Here is a 12,588-nt window from a genome sequence, read left to right on the forward strand (position 1 = left end):
TCAAACTAGCTGTTTTCTCATCATTCAATAAACCTTCAAACTCTGAATCCTTGTTTGCTGTTTGTGCATGTTTGCACCAAATGTTTCTGTTTCTATGTTTCTATATAAAGATATATAAAAAGGTTGTAGAAAACCTGCAGCTTCACAGGGAGCTATTGGTTTGGTCTGAAGACCACATGAGGTTCAGATCCCATCTCTCATCTGCTTAACTCTTATTATTCATATCAGCAACAGTATTTTTTTTAGAAGCTCTACATATTATACATATACACACACTCGTTCTTTTTTTGCAACGGTATTTCTCAAGTACAGTTTTCACACATGACATTGGTTGTTTTTGTCATAAGGAATATTGGTAATAGTATTGTTATGGGTAGTAGTATTTTTTACCGAAATTAGTATTTTTACAATTTGTTCAAATGCATAGTTGATTTTTTTTATTCTGTATTCTTTATACTATTTCTCTTGACCCTTCTGTGCCACTGTTTTTAATTCATGCTGGCTATAACGACTTAATTTCCCGGTGGGAGATGAATAAAGTCTTATCTTAACTCGGCTGCAGGTTCTGCCTCAGGCTACGTTAGCTGCTAGCATAACAGGTCAGAATCTCCAGGCAGGCTGTCGAGTTGCTTTGAGTGTGGCTGGCTCTGCTGAATCAATTTTCATACTTAATTAAAAAACGGACCCATTGTGAGTCCAACTGTGAAAGAAGAAATCAGTTATATTCTTGTGAGAAACAGTTCATATTTAAAGTAATTATACCGGCAGCTCGTATCACAGACACACCTCCATAATGATTAATCCAAGTGACCAGAGTTAGATTTCCACGCAGCCCACAGACTTTTTCCCCTTTCATAATGACAATGGAGAAGTTTCCAAGTTTGATATCCAAAAACCACATGAAACCAAAACCACCTGCATGGTGAGATACATCAAGAAACAAGTGGATAGTTTATTTTTTATAATGAATAAACAAAATTAACTCAAAAATGTGAAGAAATGAATTATTCTCTCATTTTCCTTTGCAAAAAGAGAAAATAGATTCTATAGAAACGTACACCCTGTGAGTTCAAGATGAGCTCAGTGGCCAAGCTAATCGTGAAACACTTCAGACTCAACAGAAACAAAATAACTCAACAAAACTCTTGGATGTCAGATAAGAAAATCCTCCTGTGGATACCTGACCTTCCCTCACTGCTGCCCAGCTTCACTCTCTGCTGTCTCATATAGTCATGTGACTCCAGTTAGCTAACAGGGCCACTAGCTGCACAGCTAACTGAGCTAACTACCTAACAGCAGTTAGTAGCATAGTGAGCAGCAGGTAGCGGTCGAGAGCCCTCCAACTGGTGTCCAGTTCTTACACATTGTACCTTTAAATTTATTCCTTTTTGAACTTTAAACCTTTGTGCAAGTGCTCTGTTGGCTCAAACATTTCCCTCTATGATTAACAGGTCCCCCTCGCCCAGATTGTAATTTTTAATATAGTTAATATATTTTGATGATTTAGCCTATGTCATTCATGCTTTATATTTGAATTCTTGATGTTTTAGTTTTAATTGTTCTTGTATATGTTTGTTTGTTTTGTTTTTTTTTTAGTTTTTTCAACCACTTGTATGATGATACATTTTCATCCCTCAGTTAATGTATTTGGCAGTTTACTTAACAGGAGCGATACAGATAAAGACACAAGCAATGCAACAGTCATCCAGCTGAATTTTAATTAAAACAGTTGAACAAATATGTGGATTAAAACAGATTCAGAACAAAGACAACAGACCTGATTAAAAGAGGCCGTACCCCTGGTTACATGTACGTGTCTATAGTGTAGAAGAGGAAGAAGAAGACATACTTTATTAATCACAACACAACATGTACATGCCATGCCTCAGTGAAATTATTCCTCCGCATTTGACCCATCCTGGTTAGTCCTTCCTCCCCGGCAGACCAGGAGCAGTGGGCTGCCAGCCAATAGCGGCGCCCAGGGACCCAGTTCCTTTTTGTCACCATTCGGTCAGGTGGTGATCTTCTTGCATGTTTTTATTGGGTTTTTTTTGTGGAGGTTACCCCAGGTGAACACGGGGAGAACATGCAAACTCCACACAGAAAGGCCTCTTTCCTCGACATTTGGGCTTATTTGCAGTGTGTAAAGGGTGAAGGGACAGTGATGTGTGCGAGAGACAAAATGGTATTTTCAGCCAACAGCAAAGTTTCTCCTCAGTGTGGAATAAACTAAGTGTAAAATTAAATTGACACATGATTGAAAGATGTTATAAAACCCTTGCTTCAGTAAAATGTGACAAACTGTTGACAGGAAGTATTTGGTCCAAATCAAACAAGACTGAAAAGGTTCTTGTTATGGGAATTTCTGTCATAAGTTCTGTTTCCACTCCGTCTCTTCCCTCTCTGTCCTAAATGTCCTTAAAAGGCTTTTATTCCGGTGCACTTGGTGTTTTATAATGTGACGTTTCAGCACTCAGTGACTTTGTTTCCCTCATCTGGAGGAAAGCAGTAAGTATCATTTCTAAGTCGCCATCACACCGTTTGAAACGTTGCTTTTTGACAACCAGTTATATGATCAGATGGTTCGGTGTGTTTTTGGTTTTTGTGTCTCACTGCAGGTTATTTGTGGACATGGACATGAAGTGCATTCTGGGCCTTGTGGTCCTGCTGGCTGTCTCAGCTTGGGCTGAGGAGCAGGTGAGTTTTTCATCCATCCATCCATCCATCCATTGTCTTCCGCTTATCCGGGGCCGGGTTGCGGGGGGAGCAGTCTGAGCAGGGACGCCTAGACTTCCCTCTCCCTGGACACTTCCTCCAGCTCTTCCGGGAGGATCCCGAGGCGTTCCCAGGCCAGCCGAGTGACATAGTCATCCCAGCGTGTCCTGGGTCTTCCCCGGGGCCTCCTCCCGGTGGGACATGCCTAGAACACCTCCCTAGGGAGGCGTCCAGGGGGCATCCGATAGAGATGCCTGAGCCACCTCAGCTGACTCCTCTCGATGTGGAGGAGCAGCGACTCTACTCTGAGCTCCTCCCGGGTGACAGAGCTCCTCACCCTATCTCTAAGGAAGCGCCCCGCCGCGGAGGAAACTCATTTCAGCCGCTTGTATCAGGGACCTCATTCTTTCGGTCATGACCCAAAGTTCATGACCATAGGTGAGGGTTGGAATGTAGATTGACCAGTAAATCGAGAGCTTCGCCTTCCGGCTCAGCTCCTTCTTCACCACGACAGACCGGTACAGCGACTGCATTACTGCAGCCGCTGCACCGATCCACCTTTCAATCTCACGCTCCATCCTTCCCTCACTCGTGAACAGGATCCCAAGATACTTAAACTCCTCCACTTGAGGCAGGAACTCTCCCCCAACCTGAAGGGAGCAAGCCACCTTTTTCCGGTCGAGAACCATGGCCTCGGACTTGGAGGTGCTGACTCTCATTCCAGCTGCTTCACACTCGGCTGCGAACCGCCCCAGCGCATGCTGAAGGTCCTGGCTCGAGGTAGCCAACAAGACAACATCATCCACGAAATCTGCCGGCCCCCGAACCGAACCCCCTCCGGCCCCTGGCTGTGCCTAGAAATTCTGTCCATAAAAATAATGAACAGAACCGGTGACAAAGGGCAGCCCTGCCGGAGTCCAACATGCACCGGGAACAGGTCTGACTTACTGCCGGCAATGCGGACCAAGCTCCTGCTCCGGTTGTACAGGGACTGTACAGCCCTCAACAGAGAGCCTCCAACCCCATACTCCCGGAGCACCTCCCACAGAATGACGCGAGGGACACGGTCGAATGCCTTCTCCAAGTCCACGAAGCACATGTGGACTGGTTGGGCAAACTCCCATGAACCCTCAAGCACCCTGTGGAGGGTATAGAGCTGGTCCAGTGTTCCACGGCCAGAACAAAAACCGCATTGTTCCTCTTGAATCCGGGGTTCGACTATCGGCCGGATTCTCCTCTCCAGTACCCTGGAATAGACTTTCCCAGGGAGGCTGAGGAGTGTGATCCCCCGATAGCACACCCTCCGGTCCCCCTTTTTAAAAAGAGGGACCACCACCCCAGTCTGCCAGTCCAGAGGCACTGTCCCCGTCTGCCACGCGATGCTGCAGAGGTGTGTCAACCAAGACAGTCCTACAACATCCAGAGACTTGAGGTACTCAGGGCGGATCTCATCCACCCCCGGCGCTTTGCCACCGAGGAGCTTGCGAACTGCCTCAGTGACTTCAGCCCCGGTGATGAATGAATCAACCTCCAAGTCCCCAGTCTCTGCTTCCTCTACGGAAGACATGACAGAGGGATTGAGGAGATCCTCGAAGTATTCCTTCCACCGCCCGACAATATCCCCAGTCGAGGTCAACAGCTCCCCACCTCCACCGTAAACAGTGTTGACAGAAAGCTGCTTCCCCCTCCTGAGGCGCCGAACGGTTTGCCAGAATTTCCTCGAGGCCAACCGGTAGTCCTCTTCCATGGCCTCCCCGAACTCCTCCCAGACCCGAGTTTTTGCTTCTACAACCGCCCGAGCTGCCGCACGCTTGGCCTGCCGGTACCCATCAGCTGCCTCAGGAGTCCTATGAGCCAACCAGGCCCGATAGGACTCCTTCTTCAGCTTGATGGCATCCCTTACTTCCGGTGTCCACCACCGGGTTCGGGGGTTGCCGCCACAACAGGCACCGCCAACTTTACGGCCACAGCTAGGGACGGCAGCATCAACAATGGAAGTGGAGAACATGGTCCATTCGGACTCAATGTCTCCAACCTCCCTCGGGATCTGGTTGAAGCTCTCCCGGAGGTGGGAGTTGAAAACTTCCCTGACAGCGGGTTCCGCCAGACGTTCCCAACAGACCCTCACAGTACGTTTGGGTCTGCCAAGTCTGTCCCGCTTCTTCCCCTGCCAGCGAATCCAACTCGCCACCAGGTGGTGATCAGTTGACAGCTCAGCCCCTCTCTTTACCCGAGTGTCCAAGACACTCCGCCGAAGGTCAGATGATACGACTACAAAGTTGATCATTGACCTCCGGCCTAGGGTGTCCTGGTGCCACATGCACTGATGGACACCCTTATGCTTGAACATGGTGTTCGTTATGGACAAACTGTGACTAGCACATAAATCCAATAACAGAACACCACTCGGGTTCAGATCGGGGAGGCCGTTCCTCCCAATCACACCCCTCCAGGTGTCACTGTCGCTACCCATGTGAGCATTGAAGTCCCCCAGCAGAACAATGGAGTCCCCGGTTGGAGCACTTTCCAGTACCCCTCCCAGGGACTCCAAGAAGGCCGGGTATTCTACGTTACTGTTCGGCCCGTAGGCCGAAACAACAGTGAGAGACCTATCCCCAACCCGAAGGTGCAGGGAAGCGACCCTCTCGCTCAGCGGGGAGAACTCCAACACATGGCGGCTGAGCTGGGGGGCTATAAGCAAGCCCACACCAGCTCACCCCCTCTCACCGCGGGCAACTCCAGAGCAGAAGAGAGTCCAGCCTCTCTCAAGGAGTTGGGTTCCAGAGCCCAGACTGTGCGTAGAGGTGAGCCCGACTATCTCTAGCCGGTACCGCTCAACCTCCCGCACTAGCTCAGGCTCTTTCCCCCACAGTGAGGTGACATTCCATGTCCCCATAGCCAGAGTCGTTGTCCAGGGTTTGGGTCGTTGGGGCCCCCGCCCACAACTGCTACCCATATCACAATGCACGGGCCCCTTCTGATCCTTCCTGCGGGTGGTGGGCCTACAGGAAGGCGGGCCCACGTCGCTCCTTCGGGCTGTGCCCGGCCGGGTCCCGTGGGCAAAGACCCGGCCACCAGGCGCTCGCCTGCGAGCCCCAACCCCAGGCCTGGCTCCAGGGCGGGGCCCCGGTGACACCAATCTGGGCGACGTACGCTTCCTTGATTGAATGTCTTTCATAAGGGGCTTTTTGAACTGCTCTTAGTCTGACCCGTCACCTAGAACCTGTTTGCCTTGGGAGACCCTACCAGGGGCATTAAGCCCCGGACAACATAGCCTCTAGGATCATTCGGGTACTCAAACTCCTCCACCACGATAAGGTGGCAGTTCAAGGAGGAGCAGGTGAGTTTTTCAGTATTATAATCTTACATAAGTAAAATGTACTTAAAGTGGTGAAAGTACTTCAGAAATATGATCCTGTGACTGATTATGATAGCATATGATATTATTAATACTGATGCAACAGTGTGGAAGCAGCATTTTACTGTCATAGCGAGAGAGAGAGTTTTAGAGAGAGTTTCTCAGTCTGAATTTGTTTTTCTGTCTCCTTTTTTCCTGACGTGATTTCTGGAAAACATCTGATCCTGTAAGTCATATCCTGAGTGTTGCTTTGGTGCTTGTGCTCTTAATAAAATGTACAGTTTGAGCTTAAGGCTTTAAAAAAACGGATGTCATTTTAAAAGTGAAAGTGAAGAAATCTTCGTGACTGTGACCTAAGCTCAGTGAGCAGTTAATGAACTGAAATCTCAAATCCATTTTCCACAGATCAATCAGGTTTTGTCGACTTCAGAGCGGATTGAGAGAGCCAACAGGAACATCGGTAAGTTTCAGCTTTTAGCTTCAGGTATGATCCAACATGAGATCTGGTTCCTCTTCCTTCAGGCCTTTTTTTTAATGTAAATATCTAAATATATTTGTTATATTTGTTCTGTTACTTTTTAACTATTTTCATTATTTTCCATCAAGAAGGTTTAAATTCTGCTTCCAGGATTAAAAACCTTGTTTGATTGTAATATGTTAAGTCTAGAAAATGTTGGAAACTGCCCACAAAATACCCTCCAGGTGTTTGCTTGTTGAATGAACCTCCCCAAGGACACGAACCAAAATCAGATCTGACTGAAAACTGTTCTTGTGTTGATCGCTCACGTGCCACAGTCCAATCTCCTGGCGAGCTGTACATAGAGGATGACATTGCCTATCGATCAAAGTTTGAGAGGAACGCTGACCCCTGCACGGCTTCCGGCTGCATGTGGCCCAAGTCCTCTGATGGGAACGTCTACATACCCTACATCATTTCCAACGTGTACTGTGAGTGGCTCATATGGTGGCCCTGAAGGTCCAATTGAAAAATTCGAACTGATGGAGATAGAAAAGCAACTCTTTGCATGTTCCTCAACAGCCCATAATTCACGTTAAGAACATATATTCTGTTATTTTCAAGTGTTAATGATATTTGAAGGTGTTGTTTCCTCTACACAGCCCACAGTATACACATGACATAGTGTTTACAGTCATTGTAAAATGTCCTGTAGATGTTCGTGTTACTGCAGCATCAGCTTCAAAGTGACCTTTCTTTTCCCTGCAGCCTCTCGTGAGGTGGCCATCATTGAGCGTGGTCTGCAGTCCTTCCACGACCTCTCCTGCATCCGCTTTGTCAGACGCACCAGCCAGAGAGACTACCTGAACATCCAGTCCCTAAGCGGGTCAGCCAGCACTTCTCGCTTGTTCATCATGTTAATGAAGCAACGTTGTTTTTGTATTTTCCTGCTAAGAAGCAACAAAGAATGGAACCACGTGATTGACCTGTTGTCAGTGACTCACATCTGTCCTGTCCCATCACAGGTGCTACTCCTACATCGGCCGTGTTGGCTATGAGCAGGAGCTGTCCCTGCAGCAGTCGAGCTACGTTTACTATGACACCATACAGCATGAGGTGCTCCATGCACTGGGCTTCAACCACGAGCAGACACACTCCAACCGTGACCAGTACATCCGCGTGGAGTGGCAGAACATCACCCCAGGTTCGTCTGTTCACAGCCAAAGTTTAAATCTGCACTTTATTTAATTAATGCTGCAGGCTGAGAAGATATTAAAGGATGGGTTTGAAGACTGACACCAATCTCATAGATCTGAAGCTGCAGCACCAGCCTTTTAGCTTAGCTTAGCTTAGCTTACCACAAAGACTGGAAACACTGGGCAACAGCTAGCCTGACTCTGCTAATAACATGTGACTATCTGCACCACTAAAGCTCACTAACACATTATATGTCACTTCAAAGTTGTTTTACTGCTTCTGTAGCTGAGAAATAATCTGACACACCCACTAAAACTCTCAACAAGAAACCACCACAGACGCAGACTGGTGGGATTTGAGCTGCAGGCACCATTTATAACGTGAATAATGAACACAGACAGTGACTCGTGAGCTCATGATAATTCTGTTTTCTGAACCAGGAAACCACCTACGACTACGGCTCCGTTATGCATTACGGCAAGTAGGTAAAAGAGAGGCCACTGTCACAACTTTGAAGATGCAAGGGGCCCAGCTGGTTTGGGTTTGGGAGCAATTTGATGCAGGAAGTCCAATTTGAGTAACAGATTGATGCATTTAAAGGGTGATCAGACATCAACCAGAAATCTGAGGGAAAGTTGAGTGAATGTGAATCTGCTGCTGATGAGACAAAACACATGGATGTCCATAATTATGCAGGAATACCTTATTTTTTCCCTTGTGGATGAATAATTGCTCATCATCATTGTAAGAAACAATAATTTGAAATTATTAAAAGAAACAGGCTTCACAATGGGCACAAAAATCATCACATCGATAAATAAAATTTGATCAAAATAATGCTTCATTTTGCTTCAGTTCATTATCTTTAATCCTGGAGGTCTGATGGCTTTGCTTTTACAGTTTTTGCCTTATTTGTTTGCTGTTTTCATGTTTGTTTGTTTTTTCCTCAGCTCACATTCATCTTTTTCTCTGTGTGGTTTCAGGTTTGGCTTTTCTAGCAACGGCCAGCCCACCATGGTAGCCATCCCTGATGCCAACGTTGAGTTTGGCATGGCCACTGAGATGAGCGAGAAGGACATCATCCAGCTGAACCAGCTGTATGGGTGCTGAGCAGGTGAGTGTTGCCTATCAACAACACAAATGTGTGTCAGTGTGTTGGTCTATGAGGGGACAGCTTTAACACCATTCACCTCTTTTTAGACAGGCAAGTGAGACAACGTCCATTCATCATTATGATTATCATTATCATCATCACTGTCTCCTCGGGGTCAGCAGTAAATTCTAAATGATTTAATCAGCTTCAATAAAAGCACATGTAAACACACAGTTTCTGTGAGTTTCACTCTCATTTGCTTCTGTGCTATTCTCAAACGTTCAGCTGAACTGAGTCACACTCAACAGAGCACACTCAACAGAGCAAGAAATACTCTGACTACCGTGACTTATGTCAAATATATAAAAACCCTTTCTCATGAGTTAAATATTCAAATTTATATAATAATTAAATCTAAAAAGTTACAGCTGGGACTGAAAACAGACACCCTGCTGCGCGTCTGCAACAGAAAGATGAATAATGATGCTGCTGCAGTGATCAAGTCTCAATGTGGTAGAATATAAAGTTTGAGTTTTGGATTCTGAAATTATAGACTGACTGGAAGTGTCTGCCGTCCTGAGATGCCCTCCAGCGACACACTGATCAATGTGAGATTAAGGAAAAATCTCATCGTTCGTTACAGCTACAACTTGTGGGAATCTGCAAGGTGACACCAGGAGTGAGTTTTCTTATCAGCTGTGAACTTTGTTTTCATCCGCCATTATTTGCACTTCATTGCCCAGAAAGAGACTGGACTCAGTTAAAGCTGCACAGAACTGCACCAGGCTGGTTTGTTAATGTTCTGGATGTTTTATCACTATGGAATCAGATTTGTGTCAAAATAATCAAACAAAACTTCTTCAGTATCAAACAAAAATAAAAATTTGAGAGAGAATAAAACTCACTGAAGCAAAAAAAAAAAAAAAGTCATCTCAAGTAAAGTAAAACTTGTAACTTGCAAACAAATTATTTGTGCAATTGAGTAAACTATTGGTCTTTTACTTTTGTCATATCTTTTGTTTCTTTCTCACTGCTCAGATTTTTGCTCTCACCGTCAGCTTTGCAGTCACGCTGCCAGCTCTCTCGTTTGCGCTCCTTGAGTTTTTCTTTGCGAGTTCCGGGCAAGATGGCGCGCTGACAAGTCGCATCTCTCAGAGCTCCCCCGAGGTCCCAACGTTAAAGTAAATAACAAGCTTATAATTTCACTGAAACTTGCCTCTTGACCAGCACTCAGCCCAAACATGACGGAAAATAACAACGTGAAAACTTCGGAAAAGCCACAGAAAAGCCTCTCTTTTGAAAATGGGGAGATGATGAGTGAGCATAACTACGCAGAAGTAACCATGGAGGGGTCGGCTACAGCGAACAACAACAAATGGGACAGGGGAACCCCAGCCGACACTCCAGAGAAAACTCACATGGAAAAAAAAGCAAAGGTATGTCTCAAGAAGAAAAAAACACAGAGACTATACTGAATGCTATCGACGCTATGGGAAAACGTGTTACTGAACGCATTGAAGATGTAACCACGCAGTTGAAACAACACAGTGCTATGCTAGCAACCATTGCTAAGTCGGTGCAGCTACATGCAAAAGAGCTAGATGAATGCAAGACGAAAATAAAACCTGGAGAAAACAGCTGAAACACTCAAACACTCACTGTCTCTCTGTCTCTGTCTCTCTCTCCCTCTCTCTGACTGCATTTCTGTCTGTCTGTCTGTCTGTCTGTCTGTCTGTGTCTGTCTCACTCTCCCTCTCTTGCTCTCCCTCTCTCACCCAACCGGTCGAGGCAGATGGTCATGAAGGGCCAAGTGGTAAACAACGACAGATACAAAAGACGATGGTGCCTGCATATCAAAAGGAAAAAAGAAAATGCTTGAGAAAACGTGAGGGCAGAGGTGATACAACTTCTGAGCAAGATTGCACCTGACCTTGCGGAGAAAATAGATGAAGCAGTCAATGTAGTACACAGAGTAGGTCGAATGATGGAAAACAAGAAAAGGTAAATAATCATTTTACTTGCGAGACGAGCAGTGAGAGGTGAGATATGGAGGCGAACAAAAACTTCCCCAGTGTGCAAAGAAGAGGGAATCTGGTTTGCGGAGGACCTGACACAAGAGGATTGGAGAGCAAGACAAGCTTTGTGGCCGAAAATTGAGAAAGCAAGAAAGGAAGGCAAAGCGGCGGGATTCAGGGGACTATTCGGCTTCATCGATGGCAAACGCATCACAGAATAGAAAGAAGATGAGCGGCTGAGAAGGTTCACTTGTTCATTTGTTCATGTGTTCTGTTTTTCATTTAAAAACTGACATCTCTTTCATTTCTTTTAATACAAAGGGACTCAAAGACTCTGTTAAACGAAAAGCTGTTCAAAGCTAGGGGTTGCAAAGGGCAACAAGCACACTGCACTTTTCTTCAAGAAACTCATTCTGATTCATCCGACGTTAAATTCTGGACACAACAATGGGGGGGATAAAATCCTCTTTAGCCATGGGACGAATCGTTCGGCTGGAACTGAAATATGCTTTAATAGATGTCCTGGTAAGGTTATGTGTGAAAAAGTAACTAAAGATGGTCACTGGGTTGCCTGTGTATTGAAAATCAACAATAACCTTATTACTATTATCAACGTCTACAGATACAACAATGATCAGAAAAATAGAAAGCTACTGCATCAGTTATCAACAGTTATAACAGAATTTAATGCAAAAATTTTATACTGATAACATAGTAGTTGGGGGTGATTTCAATTTAACTCCAGATGAGTGGAAAGACAGATGGCCTTCAAAGTTATCAAGCGAATATAAAAATCCAGTCTTAGAAGAATTTCTAAACAATAACAAATTGATTGATATCTGGAGGTCTCTACACAAAGATATCAAACAATTTACCTGGTTTAAACCAAAGGGCCAAAGTAGATCACGTATTGATTATTGGCTTGTCTCAAATTCAATTTCAGAACATGTCACAGAAACATCAATTGCTAATTCCCCTCTAAGTGATCATTGCATTATTAATCTTAAATTTAAAGAAAGAAACCACAATAACAATTCAAAAGACTACTGGAAATTTAACTCCCAATTGCTAAAGAACACAGAATTTTGTGATGGTATTAAAAAGTTGATTCTGGATATAAAAAATTATCATACAATTGACACACCGATCCAAAAATGGGAATATCTAAAATTCAGTTTAAGAAAGTATTCAATACCCTACGACAGAGGAGGGTTACAATGCCCTAATATGTTATGGTACTACTGGGCAGTCCAGCTAAGGACGCTTATGTTTTATTTTACCACAGATAGACCCTTGCTATGGAGGGATATTGAGTCACACTCTCTAAAGCTCCCATTTCCGTCCTTCTTATACTCAGATGAACCTAAAAAACTCAAAAAGTTTTCTTCTAATCCTTTTGTCCAAAACATGATAGGAGTCTGGCGAGAAGTCAGGAACTATCTAAGAGATTCCCCTCCACTCTCCTGCTTCAGTCCAATCTGGGGCAATAACTTTTTCAGCCCAGGAAAAGCAGACGTGGGGTCAATTTATCCAATACACTAAAAACAATGATCTATCTCATCTACTGAATGAACCTGGAACAGAATAAATTTACCTTCTGCATATCTTTGTTCCTTCATCCTTTAGCCACTAGACTGTAAGGCAATAATATTTGTGTGAACTCATGATCTTATACCTTTACTGAAACATCCTATTATCCACCATGTTTTTGTTTTGTTTCTTTACCTGTTTGTTTTTTCCTGTTTTTTTTTTT

The 12,588-nt window shown here is 44.8% G+C and overlaps 1 protein-coding gene across 1 annotated transcript; it reads left to right on the forward strand.

Annotated features, from left to right (window-relative positions):
- Nucleotides 1-2,631: 2,631 nt before the first annotated feature.
- Nucleotides 2,632-8,837, forward strand: LOC139337577 (high choriolytic enzyme 1-like). The gene is made up of 7 exons (XM_070972225.1): nucleotides 2,632-2,697; nucleotides 6,479-6,533; nucleotides 6,869-7,021; nucleotides 7,299-7,416; nucleotides 7,556-7,764; nucleotides 8,157-8,208; nucleotides 8,711-8,837. Exons 1-7 carry the CDS (start codon nucleotides 2,632-2,634, stop codon nucleotides 8,835-8,837), a joined length of 780 nt encoding a protein of 259 aa, XP_070828326.1.
- The last annotated feature ends 3,751 nt before the right edge of the window (nucleotides 8,838-12,588 follow it).

Source organism: Chaetodon trifascialis, chromosome 10 (assembly GCF_039877785.1).
Source record: "Chaetodon trifascialis isolate fChaTrf1 chromosome 10, fChaTrf1.hap1, whole genome shotgun sequence".
NCBI classification, from domain to species: domain Eukaryota; kingdom Metazoa; phylum Chordata; class Actinopteri; order Chaetodontiformes; family Chaetodontidae; genus Chaetodon; species Chaetodon trifascialis.